Source organism: Anolis sagrei, chromosome 6 (assembly GCF_037176765.1).
Source record: "Anolis sagrei isolate rAnoSag1 chromosome 6, rAnoSag1.mat, whole genome shotgun sequence".
Taxonomy (NCBI): domain Eukaryota; kingdom Metazoa; phylum Chordata; class Lepidosauria; order Squamata; family Dactyloidae; genus Anolis; species Anolis sagrei.
The window spans coordinates 20,009,346-20,030,813 of record NC_090026.1 but is presented as its reverse complement, the minus strand read 5'-3'; the positions used below and the strand labels follow the sequence as shown (position 1 = coordinate 20,030,813).

The 21,468-nt window shown below is 41.6% G+C and overlaps 1 protein-coding gene across 2 annotated transcripts; it reads right to left on the bottom strand.

Annotated features, from left to right (window-relative positions):
• Positions 1-1,869: 1,869 nt before the first annotated feature.
• LOC132777895 (neuronal pentraxin-1-like) lies at positions 1,870-20,763 on the bottom strand. 2 transcript variants are annotated; one of them, XM_060780428.2, is made up of 5 exons: positions 19,158-20,763; positions 10,482-10,662; positions 6,701-6,984; positions 5,823-6,002; positions 1,870-4,965 (listed from the first exon to the last, which is right to left on the bottom strand). In XM_060780428.2, the coding sequence occupies exons 1-5, from the start codon at positions 19,965-19,967 to the stop codon at positions 4,756-4,758; spliced, it is 1,665 nt and encodes a 554-aa protein (XP_060636411.2). In that variant the 5' UTR covers positions 19,968-20,763; the 3' UTR covers positions 1,870-4,755. The 2 variants fall into 2 exon arrangements, with proteins under 2 accessions (XP_060636411.2, XP_060636413.2); XM_060780430.2 differs by having other exon boundaries at positions 6,701-6,948; positions 19,158-20,758.
• Between the last annotated feature and the right edge of the window lie 705 nt (positions 20,764-21,468).

Below are 21,468 nucleotides of genomic sequence, written 5' to 3'. Positions count from 1 at the left end.
TTGCTTCATTCCAGTAGCTCAAAATGTAACTTGAAGAAATAACATTTTCCAACTCCAACTAGCTTGGAAGTAGCATATTGCAAGCTAATGCAGTGGCAGGAGAAACTTCTCCTCTCTTCCTTCCTGCTGTTCCAAATGGGAGTAAGTATTTGCCCTGTGCTCGGAGTCAAAGAAAACTGAGAAGGATTGAGGTGGTAGGAGAGGAATTGATCCCTAAATTATTTTTTCCCCAATTCAGAATAAAGAGAAGGATTTATACTGCATAGCAGGGGGCATTGGGTATTTCAAGTAAGTATTACAAATCTGGGAGGCACCACAACAGTATTGAAAAGGCTTCCTGTTTCGTTTGAGAAGCAGAAAAAAGGACATGAAATCTGAAATGACGTCATTGCGGGGAAGCAACTACAGCTCCCAAAGCCAGGATATTAGGGGGAAGTTGACAGTTTTTCTTCCCCTATTCCTCTTCCCAGGAACCAAGTTAATCTTTTTGTAAGTTAATGCATCCTCCTTGCATTATGCTATTAATACATTGCTGCTCTGGTGACCTTGCATGTCTGTCCCACTGCCAAGGGGGCAAATCTGGCCTGAGCCATTGCTAATGAGATCAAGAACAAGCAAGTGACCTGCCTGGGTACGAGCCAGAAGAAAGCTGAAATTTCTCCTCTCCAGAATCAGTCCATTTCTTTTTTCAGCCTCCACTTCCTTGTGAATTTGGTCCTAAAATATTGACTGGATGTTATCTTTATTTATCTTTGTCCTAGTTATCATCATATATTGATCATCCCCTACCCTTCAGAGCCAAAATTTGAGAGTTGGACTAGAACCAGGATTTGAATCCCTTGTTTGGCCACAGAAATTCACTGGGTGACTTTGAGCAAGTCACGTGGTCTTAGCTTCAAACCCTGGCTGAACAAATATTGCCAAACAAAAAACTCCAAGGTAGATTCACCTTAGGTTCGTCATAAGTCAGAAACTGTATTGTTGAAAGCTTTCACAGCCAGAATCACAGAAGTGTTGTGTGGTTTCTGGGCTGTATGATCGTGTTCTGGCAACATTTTCTCCTGATGTTTTGGCCTGCATCTGTGGCTGGTATCTTCAGAGGATCCCCGGAAAATGCCAGACACAGATGCAGGCAAAACATCAGGAGAAAATGCTACTAGGGCATGACCATACATTCCAGAAACCACACAACATCCAAGTCAGAAATTGCTTGAAACAATATGGAGGAGGTAGCTAGATCCTTCTCTAAGCCTTCTTACTTTCTATTAAGCACAAAATGGCCATGTGTGGCAACATCATTGGCTTATCAGTATATTGACATGCTTTGTATGCTGTATGTTGAAAAGGTATACCAACCCCCCCCCCCCCCCCAAAATGATATTTGTATATTTATATATACAGATTTCCATAACCGAATTCTGGCCAATGCATAACTTTACACTCACAGTGTTATGTCTCATTTGCACAATGTCAACATATTACAGCATTGTGATGTTGCACAATTGATACACGGCACACAACCATGCCACCAATGTGCAAATATACAATAAAGAGCAACACACAGAGACAATGCTGCACAACCATAACTCCACTTCAGTAATCAATTAAATATAGCTATTGTGCATTGGCCAAGCTTGTTCACCCAGACTCTAAAGTAGGCATGGGCAGACTAGGGCCCTCCAGGTGTTTTGGACTTCAACTCCCACAATTCCCAACAACCTCAGGCCCTTTCCTTTCCCCTCTCAGTCACTTAAGTTTGCCCATGCCTGTTCTAAAGTAATGTATGTGTTTGTGAGACACTGACAAGAATGTTGAGCTATTAGGATCACTCATACAAAATAAATAGGTACTTAAATGAAAAGACAAGGGTCGGTTTCTTTGGCAGGTTTATTGCAATCCAGAATAGAGTAAGAAAATTCAAAATGTCGTATCACACCCACCCACCCCTTTAAAGAGAAAACATTCATTGTCAAACCCCATAAAATCCCATTATTTACAAGCAGATAAAGAGAAATTCCTATGCTAAGAAAATTTATATATATATATATTTATACATGCATATGTATATATACAGAAGAGAAGACATTGGGTGTTAATTTTAGCAAGCGTTCTTTCAGCTTGAGTCTGCAACATTCCTCTCGTATCTTTTAGATTCTGAACTTTAGAACCAAACAGAAATGATGTGGAGAGCCATGATCGTTGGTGCACTTAAGTTGTTTCATACTCATTTTATATCCCCCTGTCCTTCTTAATATTAATACTTATTCCTATATATATTTCAAAATGCAATGAACAAGCTCTGCAAAGTTGGGGTCCTTGGACCATTGCTGCAGAGTCTGCTTTAGTAATGACTCCACTGTGGCAAGGAAGAGACAGAGCCATACATCATGCCAGTGTTTCCCAACCTGGGGGTCGGGTCCCCTGGATGGGTCACCAGGGGGGTGTCACAGAAGTTGACAAAGACTATCAGAAAACACAGTAATTTTTGTTGGTCATGGGGGTTCTGTGTGGGAAGTTTGGCCCAACTCTACCATTGGTGGGGTTCAGAATGCTCTTTGACTGTGGTGAACTATAAATCTCAACAACTACAACTCCCAAATGTCAGGATCTGTTTTCCCCAAACTCCACCAGTGTTCATATTTGGGCATATTGAGCATTCGTGCCAAGTTTGGTCCAGATCCATCATTGTTTGAGTCCATAGCACTCTCTGGAACTACAACTTCAAAACTCAAGGTCAATGCTCACTAGACACTTTCTGTATTTTTTGTTGGCCATGGGAGTTCTGTGTGCCAAGTTTGGTTCAATTCCATTGTTGGTGGAGTTCAGAATGCTCTCTGATTGTAGGTTAACTATAAATCCCAGCGACTATGACTCCCAAATGACAAAATCAATCCCCACCCCCCACCCCCCAAGTATTCAAATTTCAGCGTATCGGGTATTTGTGCCAAATTTGGTCCACTGAATGAAAATACATCCTGCATATCAGATATGTACATTATGATTCAAAACAGTAGCAAAATTACAATCATGAAGAAAATAATTTTATGGTTCGTGGGTCACCACAATATGATGAACTGTATTAAGGGGGTCACAGCATTAGGAAGGTTGAGAAACAGTGATTATGCCTATGTGGAGGTTGAAAGGGCTGAAAATCTCACACACCATTATTCGTGTTCCATCATTGGACCTATAAACTTGTGTCCCTCCACAGCAACTGCTTTCATGCGTTTTGATCCTTTCACATTTGTTCCTGTTTTGTTAAACTTCCGGAGAATCAAATGTGCTGACTCCCATGATCTTTAGCACAAAATCTTCACATGCCCTTTTCTATTTACAATAGCAAAAAAGTAAATAAATATACCTAATCCTAAGATACTAAACTATATATTGGAGCCATTCAAAATAGACCCCAATATTTCCCTGCTATCTTGTGTTGTGTTAGATTGAATTTGCATAAAGGATGTTGATTCGGCTCCGGGCCACTTCCTTTCAACTTGGTCTGCGCGGTTTAGTGTTGTAATGCATATATTGCAGAAGTCACTTTAAATGGTGATTGTCAGTGGTATTCAGAACTTCCTATATTCTGCCATAGCCTGTGGGAAAGTGCGATCTGTAGGTACATGCATCTTAATGTGAAATCGAATGAGGGGAAAGCCAGTGTGGTATAGTGGTTTAAGTGTTGGACCAGGACATTAGGATGCCAGGATCCGAAACTCCGTGCAGCGTTGAGCAAGCCACAGTTTCTCAGCCTTCACAGTGTTGTGAAGAAGATGGAGTTTCAGCAGGAGTTGTCAAGCAACTTTACCTGTCAAGCAACATTACCATTTAGCAAGCAACATTTGCTAAAAGTTGCTCTTCTGGAAAACCATTAAAGATTCAGGAGCCCTTGTAGTTTACATTCAGACAAACCTAGTGCAACTCAACACTAGATCCAACTAAAACAAGTGGAAAAGTAGGAAAATAGTCATGTGAATCTACCTAGACAGAGAAGCATTAAATGCAGAGGCACGTATTTTATATATGTGTGTGTATATATATATTATTAATATATATCAATATATATAAACAAAGAGCAGACCAAAAAGTGCTTTTGTGGAAGCATATTCCACAAAGGCAACAGTATTAAGCTACTATTCCAAACTAAGGCTTCTGCTTGTCTAGGTGGGAGGCAGTTGCACATTTAGGTTTGTCAAAGGTTGGCGATTCCCACATTTTAAGCCACCTTTCACAGCCTTATTAAAGACAGATCCACAGTTTCCTGTGGCACAGCCACATCTACTGGATATGCCAGAGTTTTCATTTACTTCAATACACTAATGAAATTATATCTATTTCAAAATATGGTATCATCATCTAACAACAATGCTCTACTCCATAAAACCCCTCCATAAGATAGATACTGTAAATACCTTCCTTTCCCCCCTGCTTTTCTTGGCTTTTTCAGGCACCCTTGCTAAATAATCCAGAATGCTGGTTCTAAGACTCTAAGATTTTCTTGCATAAAGCATGCTATATGCTTCCCATTCTTCACCTGGGGGGATCCAGAAGCCCCCTTGCACCAAGTACAAGACCTCCCATTTATTTTCACACAAGGATTCCAGGAATCGTTGTCCCCTTATTCACTTTTAAAAAAACATATGATTTTTCTCTTCAGGAAATACTGGGGGTTTTGTTCCCAACCCTGCCCTGTCTTTAACTACTAGTTTTCACTCTCCTCCAAGAAATCCCCAAAGTCAGTTTGTTTTTCATGGCCTCTTAGTGGCAGGCATTAAATGGTAGCTTGACCACTCCTCCGTGAAGCTCCATAGAGGCTTCAGCCCAGTTGATGAGGTCCCCACCAATGAAGCTGGTACAGGTTGCCATCTTGTAAACTTCGCTTGGTGTCAAGATATGGCCCCACACATTGAAATCTGAGATTTCCCCAATAAAGGCTTGAGTGGCATCAAAGCGACCCCCAAGAGTGTCCTGTGGGGAGAGAAGTTCAGAAAGAGAGATGAATAAAAACTATTTATCTATCTATCTACCTATCTATCTAGAGCAGTAGTTCCCAAACTTTGACCAGGGACCACTTGGACCAGGGACCACTCTCCAACATTAGTACCAAAAGGGTTACAAATCAGTTTTTGGTCAACTTTAGATTCAGTTTGGTTATTTGGGGTGCTGATTCAGAAAATTGCATTGGATAGACCACATCAGCTCTAGTTTCTGATATAGAACATATGCTATCCAGTAGTCGCCATCTGCTCATCTACAGAAAACCATATTTACTAAGCCTCGGCACTATAAGAGGGTTTTGCAAGACCAGTTGCTCACATTGCAACGATGTAGTAATGAGGCTGCAGACCGTATTTAAGTTCTTAGGGACCAATGATAGTCCACGGACCACAGGTTGAGAACCACTGATCTAGAGCAAATGCGAGTAAAGTGTAACTTCAGGCCCCTGACTCCCCTAGATCTCCTTCCCCTACTTTTTAAACATTGGGGGGAAATTTTCATTCCCAAGCCTTTTCAAAATTGTTTCTCAAAACTACTGCAAAATTTAAAAGTCTTGATCCCACAACTCTCAAACCTCCCATCCATATATGCTCAAACTTTTCAAAAATGGGGAGATGGGGGGGGGGGGGGGGTCAGCCAAAAATTGACCAATGAATGAAACCAGAAGTGACATAAGTCACCTCTGATCATATTAGGTACACTGATGTGAACTGTGAGGCACTTTGGGATGAAAAGTTCAGCACCACCCTTTCTGCAGCTGACCATCCCTGATCTACAGGAATCCTTTAAAAGTCCTGTGTAGATGGCAGTTTAAGAGAAGTATTTACCTGCTCTTGGCCCAGTACAAAAACACCCCCAGGTTTTATAGGATGCCAGGGTGCCAGGTTCTCCCCACTCCCTCTTCGGACTCCATCCTGGTAAGATTCCCAAATGCCATCCCGGGTTGACCATGTCACGCAGATATGGTGCCACTTAGCATCATTAATGGTCAATGGCAATGTGGCAGCCTATGAAAGAAAAGTTAGAAAAGGGTCAAAAAGGGCATTAATCAGATATGCAGAGCCTTTAATATAGCATTACAAATTTGTCACAGCTTTAATGGCAGCCATTTTATTGCAGACGGTACAGTCTTGGACCTGGGAGAAGGAGTTTCAAATCTCTGGTGGAAGAAAATATTGGACTTTAACCTGCCTCAGAGAGGTAGGCTGCACACTGGTCATAGAATATTCTAGCACAAAAAGTACTGATATCCATAGATACTCTGCAAATTCTTTGGGGAACTGATCTTGACCTTCTTGCACCCCTTGAAAAGAACCTATTTAGAGTGACATCCCCAAAATACAATCTAGTGGACCTGAGACTTCAGTGAACAAATCAAGTTTCTGTATTTTGAATTTACTGTTAGGCTCTCTTTAGATCTGAAGAAACATCAATGAGACATATGAGATTAAGGCAGTGGTTCTCAACCTTTAGATCCTCAGATGTTTGGACCTTCAACTCCCAGAAATCCTAACTGCTGGTAAACTGGCTGGGATTTCTGGGAGTTGTAGGCCAAAACACCTGGGGACCCACAGGTTGAAAACCATTGGATTAAGGGATTTTGATTTTTAGGTCTATGGAATTCTTCACACATAGCTTCCCACAACCAAAATCAACAAACTACTAGATTAGTCTTAGCCCTGTTGTATGAAACCTGGTCCCATACCTTGTCATTGATTAGTAGTTCCATAGGGTTATTTCCCCACTCAATGAGCACAACTTCGTTGGCTTGGCCTGGCACAGAGTATGAGAAAGGGGTGCCCATTCCTGGTGCCGAGCTGGATTTGAGCCAGAGGCAGATGGAGAAGGAAAAGATTTCACGATGGAGAGTAGGCTTGACCTTGACATACATATAGTTGGTGCGGAGGGGAAATCCCACACGGAAATCGTCGGAATGCTTCTCCACTTTGTGCCCTGGAGGACAGAGGGGATCAGAGATGTGGTACTGAGCTGCCAACACAGAGAAATGGAGGGGAAGTGGGTTTGTCCATACATAAGCTGCCAACTAGCCTGCCTATGTGCCAGTCATCCATCCCCAGACATACCTTCTGCAGTTCCAAGAGCAACAGTCCCTAAGGCTATGTAAAGGTACAGTAGAGTCTTGCTTATCCGACATTCTGTCTTATTCGATGCTCTTATCTGACATCCCCCTTTTCCTCCAGCATTTCCCCTTCCATTAAAGGAGCGCTTTCCAACACTCTCTCCATCCCCAATAAGTGAAAAAGGCAAGAGAAGGAGGAGGAAGAGGGAGGAAAGGGGGAAAAGAGGCAGGACCAGAAGCAGAAGCATCCTTCCCTCTGTGATTTCCATGCTCCTCTTCCACATCCGGGCACTTCTTGCTGGGCCGCTCTAGCCCCGAGACGTTGCCTTGCCTTAACCCTTTGAATCCCCGTTGTTGGTATTCTAGTTGTCTAGCGCTGCATCAGATGGGTAACAGTAGGAGACTCCATATTATCCGACATTTTCATTTATCCAATGTTGTGCCAGCCTGTTTATGTCAGATTAGCGAGACTCTACTGTAATTGAAATAACTGAAAAAAACACATTTCCCCTTTACTTTGCATTACTTTCCTTCAACTCCTTTATATTCAATTTTACAATGTAAGACCTGTCTTTTTATTATTTTATTATTGTAACAACACCACACATACAGATGGTACATTGTGCACGATGATGGCAGTGATGATGATGGGTGATATTCTGTATTACAGTTATTGATTCATAACCTCAAATTATGGATCAGTAACTGCTACAAGTTCAGTAGGACTACATAAATGCCCCCATAGGCCACCTTAAGAGCAAGTAGCCAGGTCAGATCATGAAGCTCTTCAGCTGCCAATCAGGGTTCAACCTCCCCCCCCCCCCACTAGTGATTGAGGCTGCAACAATCAGTAGCAGGATCCCTATGACAATTTCATGTAGCAGACTCACTTGTGAGCTAGCGAGTCTGGAAACATCATTATTTTGATGTTCAGACTAGAAGCTGAACAGACCTCCTTTACCTGACCAAGCTGCTTGCTCTTGAGGGGGGCAAACTGAGATGTTTACTTAGTTATGCATATATAACTAAGCAACTGTTGTAGAGTATTGAAGGAGGAAGTGGAGAAGAAGGCGGGAGTTGAGAATGAAGTCAACAGAGAAGAGAAGAAGGGGAAAGGAAGGAGAAGCCAGAGGGAAGAGAAGAGGAGGGGAAGAGAGAGGGAAGGAAGGAGAGGGGAAGGAAGGAGAGAGAGAAGAGGGAGGAGGAACTATCTGCTATCTATTTGTACCATACCTTCTGCTATTCCTGTTCATTGGCTTCATCACTGCAGCTGCCTGTGCTTCTCCTTAATCAACCATTGCTGTTACTAATCTAACACAGATATAAGAATCATACAGCTTGTGTCTGATAAACACATGCCTTTGTTGCATCCTTGATTCTTAAAAAATGCCTGTCAAAAATGGAAACTTTGGCTCCTTCCACACAGCTGAATAAAATCCCACATTTTCTGCTTTGAACTGGAATATATGGCAGTGTGGACTCAGACAACCCAGTTCAAAGCCAATATTGTGAGATTTTCTGCCTTGATATTCTGCGTTATATGGCTGTGTCGAAGGGCCCTTGGTCATCTTGTATATCTCCATGGGAAGCAAGTCCCATGGATATTTGCTTTAAATCTGAACAAGAAGGGTTTTCCTCCTTTCCCTCCAAATGAGAACTTAATCTTTGGTTACTTTCTGTTCTGAAAAATCAAATACAAGGAAAACCACCTTTAGAAGAGGTGGAGACGTTAAAATAGACTTTCAGAGCTGTTTAGTTCTCTCATTGGCTATGCTGAGCAGAGCTGATGTGTGACACCTGCCCCACAACAATCTGTGGTGGACCACACCATCTCTGCAATAGCCTATCTGTCTGCAGACCCATCTATCTCTTTTTCGTTCATTCTGTCTTATCATGGCCTATCTAATGATATGTTGGCCTATAATCTCTCCCATCCAGGCATGTAGCCGGGGGGGGGGGGGGGGGGGGAGGGGGGGCTTGAGGGGCTTCAGCCCCCCCCCCCAAATTCTCATGGTGGTTCGCGAAAAGGCCTTACTGGTGCATTATTTAAACTGGTGCATTGTTTATTCCTATCATGATCTAATCACCATACTCAATATATCCCATATGCATGGGGGTATTGGGGTAATGATACAAAAGGTTTGCTAGGCTAGACTCTCTTTCACTCAGACTCAGCCCCCCCCCCCCGAAACTCAGCCCCCCCCAAAAAAACCCTGAAAAAAAACAGCCCCCCCCCCCCCCCGAAACGAAATCCTGGTTACGGGCCTGCTCCCATCAATTATTTGGCTCATCTCTTAAAAATTGATTTACAGTGCATCCATAACATAATTACATCCTCTTATTTATACACGGAAAGGCTTATCCTTTTAATAAGCAATTGCATTTTGTGGAGATAGTGTCCAGAGGCCATAGCTAAAGAGATTTAGCTACATAACATACATATGTCTTCTGAAACAGGATCTCATCCAGTGATAAACAACTAGATGGATTCGTTTTGAATAGCAACCTCTCTCACTCTGCTTTGGGCTGTCCGTTTTCTCTCTATCTAACATAATTTACAGGTTGGTTTGCGAAGATGAGAGCCTTGAGCTTCTTAGGTGACACAAGAGGTGTAAAAAAATTTTCCGTGTCAGGAGTGACTTGTGCCTCTAGAATCATAGAGTTGTGGGCCATCCAGTCCAACCTCCTCCCAAGAAGCAGGAAAACTGCATTCAAAGCACCCCTGACATATGGCCATCCAGCCTCTACTAAAAAGCCTCCAAAGAAGGAGTCTCCACTACACTCTGGAGCAGAGAGTTCCACTGCTTAACAGCTCTGGTATGAGATAACTGGTAGTCTGCAAGGACGTTGCCCAGGGAACGCCCGGATGTTTGATGTTTGTACCATCCTGTGGGAGGATTCTCTCATGTCCCCACATGGGAAGCTAGAGCTGAGACTGGAGCTTACCCCACTCCCCAGATTTGAACCACCAACCTGTTGGACAGCAGTCTTTTCGGCACAAGGGTTTAACCCTTTGTGCCACCAGGGGCTCCTATATGAGGTGTAAATGCAATAAATAAGTACTAAACAATTCTGTTAATCCATTTGTCTCCTCATATCTACCTCTTCCTCTCTCCAACTTCAAATGTAACAAGTAATTGCCCGCCTATATTTTCATACCACTAGTTAAATCAATCTTTCTTTCACTGAATCTTTCCATTTTTGTTCAACTGATCCTTCCTTCCTAACACTGGGTATAATTTGGTCTACAACTCCCAGAATCCCAGCTAATTGCAATGTTGAACTGAGAATTCTGAGCACTCTTGTTCAAAAAAAGTTTCCAAGCATGCCTAACTGCCTCCCATTCATCTTCATTCACCCCACTAGAACAAAACCAGATGTCCTCTCTCCATTCTGGAGAACGTACCTTTCTCAACACTGTGTCCATGTGAAACATGTTTGAACCTCAATCCTGCTGCTGTTGGCACACCGTGAGCATTGTGGTCAGTTGTGTTTAACTTCTCATGAAGCTGATGCTCCAAGATGCTAATTTTTTTCTGAATTGCATCACGCAGGGAAGTGGAGAAGACAGAGCTGTTCCGGTTGTGCTGGGAAAGAGAGAAAAGGCATTTGCATTAATTGGAAGACCTTTCTTTCTTGAGGCATCAGTACACCTAGACCTTTTTACTTTCCTTCCAATCTGCCCCAAAATTCGCATTTTTATTAGGCATTCCACACGTACTATTAGTTCTCTTACTTAGGGGCATGTTGTTAGGGCAAGGAAATATCAGTTAGTGAGTGTTAAATGAAAATGCAAAGCATGAAGCTGATTAGTTGGGCCACACCCAGAAGGTAGCCGAGCCTGGGGATTTTGGCAACAGTTACATATTCAGGCGTGGGTTGTGCAGGAACTTGAAGAGACAGTTTGATTTGCTTCTGGCCTGCTGGGAGACAGATTTGTTCCTCTCACATGGACTCCTAAAGACCGTTTGAATTCTCTCTCAAAAGACATTGTGTGAGTCAATGCAAATGTTCACATGGTTGTATATATGTTGCTCTGCATTACAAGGAGTAAATTCCTTGTTCTTTGTTGATCATCAGCATGGCATCTCTTTTCTCTGGCAAGACAGTGTGTGGACTGGTCAAACATGAACTACGCATGATTTCCATTTCATCACACGTTTCATTATATCTAGCTGGAAGTTTCTTTTTAAAGCATTGGGAGGAGGGTGAAGGAGTTCTGGAGAAATCCAGACCTGCAGTTTGTCTGCAGTAAATAATGCACTAAAACTTGGGCTGGGGAACAAACAGGGTTTTCCTCAAGCTTATCCTTCTGTAGCTGTGTGTGCTTGCCTACAACAGGCAAGGTAAACAGCAGTTGTCTTGAGAAGCCCTTATTGACCCGTTAATTGAGCTATAGCTACAGTGAAAAAGAAGTTCGCAGAGGTGTAGAGACAAAAGAGTAAAATAACCCAATTTCCCCTTTCAATGCATATTATTTTCTCCCCCACCCCATCAAGATTAAACTCTTTTCTGACTAAATTTAATGCAAACTATTTCTAGAATTGGAAGTTTGTTTGCAGCAATTTAATGTTGCTGGGTACCAATGGAGAAAGTGATAGAGGATAGGGGAGAAATAAAGACATTGCCATCCAGATAAAAATGCTGTATTCGTCCCATGTAATTTTCTTTTGGTTGTCACATTACTAGCACTGCAATAATTCCAACATGACACTGACATCCAAAGAAAAGAGCAGGCAAAGTGAACCAGGGATATTAACACGTGTGGACAATTTTCAGTCTCTCATTCTGCAATGCTAGGAAGGGCAAAAAGAGAATTTTATTTGTTGAGACAGTGCCTTTATTTTGCCCCCCTACACCTTTGGTCGAGATACATAATTCTTGCTTACGTGTTAAGAAGGGGGAATGCAAGGGGAAAGGGCAGCAGGGGTATTTTTAGTCCCCACACCTTGGTTTATGCCTTAGATGCTCTCGTAATCTCCATTGCCGCCCACAGTGATGGCAAAAGCACAGTACAGTCTCTTCACGCACAACGACAAGTCACTGGGGAAATTCTGCTCCATTGTGCTCTCAACAGAATCAAAATTGGATATCCTATAGATGTCCTATCACTACCCTATTAATACAATCTTTATGGGGAGGTGATGATGCTGGAAGTCGTGCTTCATTTTCTTCCCCTCGTTCAGTTAAAACCCAGGTGATACTGATATCTGAAGAAGGCCTACCTCAACATTTCACAGATGAAAATAGGGAATGTGTGGATAAGCCACATCAGGCAAAAATGACTAATGGGGAAGAACACACAAGCCAGGCAAGGCTGCATTAATTTCCTTTCCATGGAGGACAGACTACCTTTGCACTTTAAATTTTAAACTCAATTTGCAGCAATTCAAATATACCAACGACAAAGGCAGAAAGTGAGAGGAGAGTCAAACAGGTATATTTTAAAAGCAGCTTAAAAGGTGGGATGATAGTGAATTGGCCAATATGGTCTGTGCCAAATTGAGACAGTTGGAAGGTATGCTTTCTTGCTTATAGTACCTAAGCCAGCAGTTCTCAAGTTTTGTTTCCAAAGATTATTGCATATACTCGAGTATAAGCCTACCTTTTCAGCCTCATTTTTAGGTTGAAAAAGCTCCCCTTGGCCTAAACTCGAGTCAAGGTTATTTATTATTTTACTCTGTTAGTATAATTTTTATTACATTTATTATTTTACTCTATTTATTATGATTTTTTGCATTTATTATTTTACTCTATTATTATTTTACATTTATGTTATTTTACTCTATTATTGTTATTACATTTATTATTTTACTCTTTCTTATTATTATTACATTTATTATTTTACTCTTTCTTATTATTGGAAGGATACGTAAGCACATTTACATTGAGGAAGGTTAGAATAACGGTTTATTCAGTTGGACAGTCTTGTCTTAAATTACAGTTTTATGTAAATATTCAAAAACATTTAACCTACTGATGCCTCAATTAATGTAATTTTATTGGTATCTATTTTTATTTTGAAATGTACCAGTAGCTGCTGCATTTCTCACCCTCAGCTTATACTCGAGTAAATATGTTTTCCAAATTATTTGTGGAAAAATTAAGTGCTTTGGCTTATATTCGGGTCGTCTTATACTCAACTAGATACGTAATTATTTTCTATTGACAACCCCTTTGTTGTCGTTTGGTGCTGATATCCATATAGCACTGTTCCCTCAATTGAACTTTAGTGGACTAATCAATGAAATCTTTACATTTCCACACATTTTGTGTAAAACTAACACTGAAAACACAATTTGTTTCAGGGGGAAAAAAGCATAATCCCAACACTTTCAAGTGATTACATACTCTCCAGGAAATGTGAGCACAAGGGGAATGTCCCTCCTAAAATGATATACCTTTTGCTTGCTGTTTTAATAAAGATAACTATTGACCGAAAGGTCATGGGTTCGAAGCCAGCCTGGGTTAGAGTGAGCATTCGACCATTTGTGTAGCTTGCTGTCAGTCAACCTTTGCAGCCCGAAAGACAGTTGCATCTGTCAAGTAGGTACCGCTTATGCGGGGAGGCTAATTTAACTAGTGTACGACGCCATAAAATCTCCAGCAAGCAAGCAAAAGAATGAGGAAGTACTCCATCAGTGTCACAAATGGACGGTGAAGTGACAGCTCCCTTGGTGGCCAGAATACCCTCATGAAGCTAGAATGTTAAATAGCCTCTGTGTGTCTGTCTATATATGTTGTGTGTCTATGGCATTGAATGTTTGCCATGTATATGTACATTGTAATCTGCCTTGAGTCCCCTGAGGCAATGGGGATGTTGAGAGGGAGAGGCTGACTACCCATGAAAGATGATTACTACCACATCAGCTCTAGATTATTAAATATAGCTTTCTGTGGATGAGCAGATGGCAACTATTGGATGGCATATGTTATGTATCAGAAACTAGAGCTGATGTGGTCTATCCAATGCAATTTTCTGAATCAGCACCCCAAATAACCAAACCGAATCGAAAGTTGACCAAAAACCAATTTGTAACCCTTTTGGTACAAATGTTGGAGAGCGGTCCCTGGTCAAAAAAAGTTTGGGAACCATTGGTCTAGACCCAAGAGCTAATCATTTGATAGCATTGTTATTTGCTATATGAACTGTTTTTCTACAGGCGAGTAATGCCATCCAACTGTCCCAGTTTGGCAGAGGCAGCTCTATTTCATCTTCTCTTGTACACTCTTTTAGCTCTTTGATGAGGAAATAGCATGATGAGGAAAATATGAGACCATTTTATTGAGCCCTTATAGATGATGCCTTGGATATGTATATTAAACTCAGAAAGTTTTTACCACATATCACTTGTGAAGGGATAGATTGCCTACTTCATTCTCTCAAATACCTACAAGGCCAATGCCTACATCATTCTTTTTACTGTGTATGATTTTGCTTTATCATCTTTGTACTCATATGTTGTATGTATTTTACTGTGTTGTTATTGTGTTTTGGTTTTAATTTATTGTAATATACTGCTGGGCTTGGCCTCATGTAAGCCGCCCCGAGTCCCCATTGGGGAGATGGTGGCAGGGTATTAAATAAAGTTTATTATTATTATTATTATTATTATTATTATTATTCCCTTACTTGTAGCTATATAGAATGGAATAATGTGTAATAAAAGGCTCATTTGTTGGGTTTTTTTTGGGGGGGGGGGGTAACTTTTTAATACTATACTATAATGTCATTGCTTGCATGTTCTTTTCAATTCTACACCACTTTAAATGACTTCCTTTCCGAATGCTTTGTTGTTATTGCATTACTTCCTAATTGTCCTCTCCACAGAATTTCAGAATCTTGCCTTTTGGACCAAGCGATAGGACATCCTCCTCCAAAGAAATTCACAGATAGTTACCACAAAGGAATATTTTATATGTATATATTCTCTTTTAATTATTTTTGCTTGAGAAGAATGAGAGAGAGAGAGCTTACTGATCATTTCAGAATTTAGTTCTTCGATAGCACCAGAGGGAATGGGAGCAAGTATGTAGGACACGGGGCGGGAAGAGGACAATGGAGATGGAGCTGTGAGGGGATGACCTTCCTGAGGGAATTAACAAACAACGTGCGAGGAGAAAGCTGTGAAAGTGAAGAGCAGACTTGGGCAAACTTTGGCCCTCCATGCTGTTAGGAATTGTGGTAGTTAAAGTCCAAAACAGCTGGAAGGCCAAAGTTTGCCCACGCCTTGTGAAGAGGTGGACACCTCAAAATGGAAGGAGCAGGGCCCAAGAGGCAGGCACCAGTTCCTCTCCATCAGCTCTAGTTTTTGAGATACAGAACTTATTACCATTCTACCAGTCGCCGTCTACTCGCCCATAGAAAATTATGATAGCCATATCTAAGAAACTAGAATTGATGAGGTCTATCCAATGCAATTTTCTGAATCGGCGCTCCAAATAAGCCCAGGAGCAGGCCAAAAAACCAAGACACTAAGTGCCCTTCCACACAGCCATATATCCCAGAATATTAAGGCAGAAAATCCCATAATATCTGCTTTGAACTGGGTTATTTGAGTCCACACTGCCATATATCTCAGGTCAAAGCAGAAAATGTGGAGTTTTATTCAGCTGTGTGGAAGGGGCCCAATATACAGTTTTTTAAATGTTGTGTTATACTTGGGCTGGCAATAACACTTTTTCTCTCACAAAAAAGAGATATATAATTGAAAGGATTTAATTTATTTTTTTTGGCCAACACGGGTCAACTTGATCACATTTCATATTCAAAGAATAACGCTGTGAGATGAGGCTTACAGGGTCCCTGAGAGAGGACTGCAGGCTAGTTTGACTTCTCTCAGAAAAGGGAAAAATAGTCTTCAGTCCAGAGGAGGGTGACTAAAATGATCAAGGGTCTTGAGAACAAGCCCTATGAGAAGCGGTTTAAAGAGCTGGACATGTTTAGTCTGCAGACGAGAAGGCTCATCAGGGTTCTTTTTCCACTATGTCTGCCACTGTGGTTGCTGATTATGTTTTTAACCCCAAATTTCCTCCAAGGAGTCAGAATAGCGTACAAGATGCACAACAAACTGTAATGTATAACAAGCTGGCAATAACTTTGGACCTAGTTACCTGAAGGACCTTCTGGAGACTCATTTAGTCAATTTGTGTAAGCTTTGGATTTCAGGGATTTTTCTGGGTTTTTTTTTTTCATGTCAGGAGTGACTTGAGAAACTACAAGTCGCTTCTGGTGTGAGAGAATTGGCCATCTGAAAGGACATTGCCTAGGGGATGCTCAGATGTTTTGATATTTTACCATCCTTGTGGGAGGCTTCTCTCATGTTCCCGCATGGAGAGCTGGAGCTGACAGACGGAGCTCAACCCACTCTCCCCAGATTCAAACTGGCATAAGGATTTAACCCATTATGCCACCAGGGGCTCCTCTTTTTCTGATGGTGGATAGGTGATCAAAATTGCTAGTATATTGAATATGTAAATGCGTTTGCAGTTCTGTATATATTTCAATTTTTGAAGTCACAGAAATTGAATGTAGGATTGGATGCAGTAAAGCAAGTTCCACTCAAGAACGCTTTGAATGGGAGAATGAATCCTGAATGGTGAGGTTGAGTTACTTAGGATACATTTAGGAGAAATAATGAACAGCCTTTCCCACTTGGCCCAAATTTATTTCAGAAGTCCTAGTCACATGCAAATAGTAACAGTTGGAGATACACAAGGATAGAAGTTTGTATGTAGAAAGTTAAGCCGGAATCAGACAATAGTTTTCAGGATTGTTGGGTTTTTGTCCATTAAGAGTTAACAACAGTGAATCAAATATTGTTTTTCATGGTGTGTTAGGCATGCACTATATTCATTCATGTTAACAGGGATTTGAAGCTTTTTTAAATAGCTGGGTTGTGAGTTTTCGGACTATATGGCCATGTTCCAGAAGGATTCTCTCCTGAAGTTTCACCCACATATATGGCAGGCATCCTCAGAGGTTGTAAAGTCTGTTGAAAACTAGGCAAGTGAGATTTCCACATATATATAAACCTCACTTGACTAGTTTCCAACAGACCCCACAACTTCTGAGGATGCCTGCCAAAATGTGGGCAAAATGTCAGGAGAAAATGCTTATTGAACATGGCTATACAGCCTGGAAAATTCACAGCAACCCAGTGATTTCAGCCATGAAAGCCTTCAACAACACATTTTAAAATAGCATTTTCATACTCTGCCAAACAAACTCTTCTTAATGTGAAGCGACAATGTAAGTCTATTGTAAGGTCAGTGCCTTCCAACCATCATGAAGTTCTGGCAAAATACTTAACCTACATTTGTCCTTTTATTTAGGGGGAGGGGGAATATTCTGGGAACTCCAGGAAGCCATGCAATCTACCTTTCCTTGAAGAAGTAATGGATCAGCATTTCAGGTGGGTAATTTGACAGATGGGAGAGGAAAGGCAGAACTATTGGCAGATGAGAGACTATATGGATGCAGGCAACATGACAAAAAGATTTAGGAAGTGTGTCACATGAGGAAAGGTTAAGGAAGCTGTGTATGTTTAGACTGGAGGAAAGAAGATTAAAAAGGGACTCAGCTGGAATCTCCTTCTATTTTAAAAACTGCCACAAAGCAGGGAGAAGACAATTTAGTCTGTTAGCCACAGACCAGGCCGCGAGCCATTGGTTTTTATATTGCAAGAATACAAGTTTAAGGGATTGAGATCTGGGAATACGTGGATGACCTTTTAACTGGCAGAATTATAAATTGTATAGAATTAGCCTAGAGCTGGTTCATGCATATCCTCCAACATTTCACAGAGGAAAACCAGGACAAATGTGGTCAAGCAATATTGAAGTGTGATAAAGATGGCAAGCCAATAATGAAGGAAAAACATGTAAATGAGGAGAGGCTACATCGGTTTGCTTTTGCCTGTGCATATTAGGAGAGACAAGAATCCAATCTCTTTTTTCCTTTCCACCCAGCTGAGTTAACTGAGTGCAAACCAGTTTTGCACTTTGAACTCAGGATTCAGCAATTGAAGTAAGCTGAGGACAAAGGGGGAAAGTAGGAGATGGAGAGAGAAACTAGGACATTTTAAAAATAGCTGGAAAAAGTGGGTCAACAGAGGATTAATTTGAACTCTCCCTGCCAAATAGGGACAGTTGGAGGGTAGGTTGCAGAGTTATATTCCAGTTTAACTGTCATGGCAACATCCTATGGAATCCTGGGGTTTGTAGTTTGGTGAAGCACTAGAGTTCTCTGACAGAAAATTCTCAATACTCCCTCCCTAAGCTGCAGATCACAGAATTTCACAGGAAAGAACCATGGTAGTTGAAGTAAAATCATAGTATTACAGATGTGTAGTATGAAAGGGTCCTAAAACAGGAAATATAAGTTGGATAGCTCTTATCCGAGAAACTTGGGACCAGAACTACTTTGGAATTTAGAATTCTTTTGGTTATTGAAATATGAATATTTTTACTCACATATATAATAAGATATTTTGGAGATAGGACCCAAAAATAAACCCGAAATCCAGTTATGTTTCATATACACCTTATATACATAACCTGAAAGTGATTTTATGAGCATATTTAAATAATTTGATGCATGAAACAAAGTTTGTGTACATTGAACCATCAGAAAGCAAAGGTATCACTATCTAAGCCAGTGGTTCTCAACCTATGGGTCCCCAGATGTTTTGGCATTCAACTCCCAGAAATCTTAACAGCTAGTAAACTGCCTGGGATTACTGGGAGTTGTAGGCCAAAACACCTGGGGACCCACAGGTTGAGAAACACTGATCTAAGCAATCCATGAGGGCAATTCTGGAGTATTTGGGGTTTCAGAATGCAGAATAAGGAATGCTCAAATTGTAACAACCTATATATGTGCATGAGATACAGTGCCAATTTTTTTTTTTAGTACATGAAGAAAGGTGGTAGATTTGGGAATGGGTGCAAGACCTAATTGTACATGAGTACTAAGGAGTTCTAAGGAGTAGGCGGATCAACATGAGGAGAATTAATAAGTGCATTAAAAAAAACAAGGAACATTTTTTTTCTCAATAAGGAATATTTGATATATAAGTACCTGTAGATGCTCCAGTCTCTCCTTGAGTGATTCCAGCATCCGCTCCATCTGGTTTACTCCTGAGGGGTTCTCCTTGGGTGGATCTTCCATGGTGTTGGCAGCTGCAGCTCCCTTGCGAAAGGCATCATGAGTGTTATGTCCCACCTGGAGTTCATGCTGTTCATGTTGTCCAAAATGATGGTACTCATTTTCCCTGGCATGGATACCTTCATGGGGATCTCGGTGACCAGCTTCATGATGTCCCCTATGGGCATCTTCATGGTGTCCAGGAAGTTCACTCTCATGATGTGCTCGGTGACCATTTTCATGGTGGGGCCGATGCCCACTCTCATGATGGCCTCGATGGCCTCCTTCAGCATGCCCATGCCCATGTCCATGTCCATGCCCATGCCCTTGCCCGTGCCCTTGCCCATGCCCATGCCCATGGCTGAGATTCTCTTCATGATGACCATTATGGTGTTCAGTGCCATGTCTTCCAGAATGAGTTTCGCAGCGGCTCAGCTTGGCTGTCAGTTCCCGCACTGTTTCTCTTTGGTCTAGGATCACCTCCTTCTGGTGCACTACCATCTCCCGCAGGTGCAGGATGGTTTCTTTGGCTTCCTCAAGAGTCCCTACCCAGTGCCCCGTGCCCCCACTGTTAGCTCCTGCGCCATGCCGCTGCTGTTGGCTGGCCGACTGGCAGCCATTATCCATGTCCAATGGCATAGGGCTGCAGATAAATTTCGGCAAGGCATAGTCAGAGGCCGGTACCGGAGGGGAAAAGATGAGGCAGAGCAATACCCAGTGCAAGGCCATTTCCACAACAGTCATGATGCTGGAAGATGGGAAAGGGACAGGGTAGACAGAGCACTTCAGGATAGGATTGATAGATAAAGAAGGGGTTCAGGATGGAGATGGAGAAGGCAATTCAGGATGGGGAATAGAGATAATTCCAGCTAGAGGCTACTGCTCTACAGTTTAAGGACCCTGTCACATAATAGATCTAGATGTAACATCCATCGTCCAGATCCTTTCTTAGAATACCAACTCTCCCCACCCAAAAAAACCCTCAAGATGCCTATTCAGTGCCACAAAAGGACAGGTTGAAGGCCTATGTTAGAAGGCAGATCCAAATATCTTTGTAGATAGGTCAAAGATAATCCAGTTGCATTTGAATGTACAACGGTGCTACTCACATTGGGTCCAGCAAACATGGATGAGAAATTGCTCCTTAAATGCCTTCAAAGTCAGAGTTCTCTCTGCAAACAAAGCCCTTTCTCTCTTCCTTTGGTATGTATCATGTCTTGTTACTGAGCAAAACCAAACTGCCTGCAGGCTTCCCAGTACTGTGGGTAGGTGGGATTTGTGCTTTTCCTGCCTCTCCTTCCTGTCCAATTTGCCAAATCCTCTGGTGATGTGGAGAGAAGCATAGTCTCCCCTGGTGACTGAGAAATTAATGAGCTTAAGGTGTCACCGCAAAGCTCTTTCGTTCACCCTGGCCCATCCTCTCCAACCCCGTTGCTAGGGCCCTCGCCCAGCAGCCTATATATGAGGCTTGCTCATGACACTGCCCCCAGCAGATAAAGAGACTTGAATAGATAAAATGCCACTCAAAGGAATTAAGTGACCAGCCAGAAACAGGAAAGCTAAGTTTCCTGGTTTCTTTTGGAACAAAAATTACTTATATGGAGTCCCATATTCACAGTTGAGTTTGGATTGCATGATGTTTGCAGATGATAAAAAAAGAAAGTCAGTCAAACCAACAATGTACCAGGATAGACAGACATATACATTATATAGATCTATGTCTCAAGGGGCAAAATATCTAAATAACCAGTACTGTACATATTCACGTATAAACTGACCTCATGTAGAAGTCAAGGGCAGGTCTGGGAGCAAAATTAAGGATTTATATTTGATTGATGGATGCATCAATGGTCATTCTGCAGAGAGGGGAAAGCGCTGCACCACTTCCGGGGCCTTTGTTCCCACAAGAAACCAAATTTCTCAAAATCCAATTATCATAAGAACAGAAAGTGAGGTGAAATATTTTGAACACAGACAGCAAAACAAACACCTCAGGGGTGTTAACCATTCCCTATGCTATCCAAAACTGAATCACTCTCTCTCTCACACACACACACACACACACACACATGATTGGCTGGAGTTACACTAAAATGATGTACCTGTTCTGGCTTACATACAAATTCAGTTTAAGAACAGACTTAAAGAACCTATCTTGTTTGTAACTTTGGGACTGACTGTACTTACATTGGCCCATTTATTTATTTATTTACAGTATTTATATACTGTTTTTCTTACCCCTGGG

Coding starts and splice junctions, on each gene's coding strand:
- LOC132777895 (XM_060780428.2), bottom strand. CDS start 19,967: ATGACTGTTGTGGAAATGGCCTTGCACTGGGTATTGCTCTGCCTCATC. Junction 6,985..10,481: donor TGGACACAGTGTTGAGAAAG/GTACGTTCTCCA, acceptor CTGTGTTGGCAG/CTCAGTACCACATCTCTGAT. Junction 6,003..6,700: donor AACTACTAATCAATGACAAG/GTATGGGACCAG, acceptor TTTCTTTCATAG/GCTGCCACATTGCCATTGAC.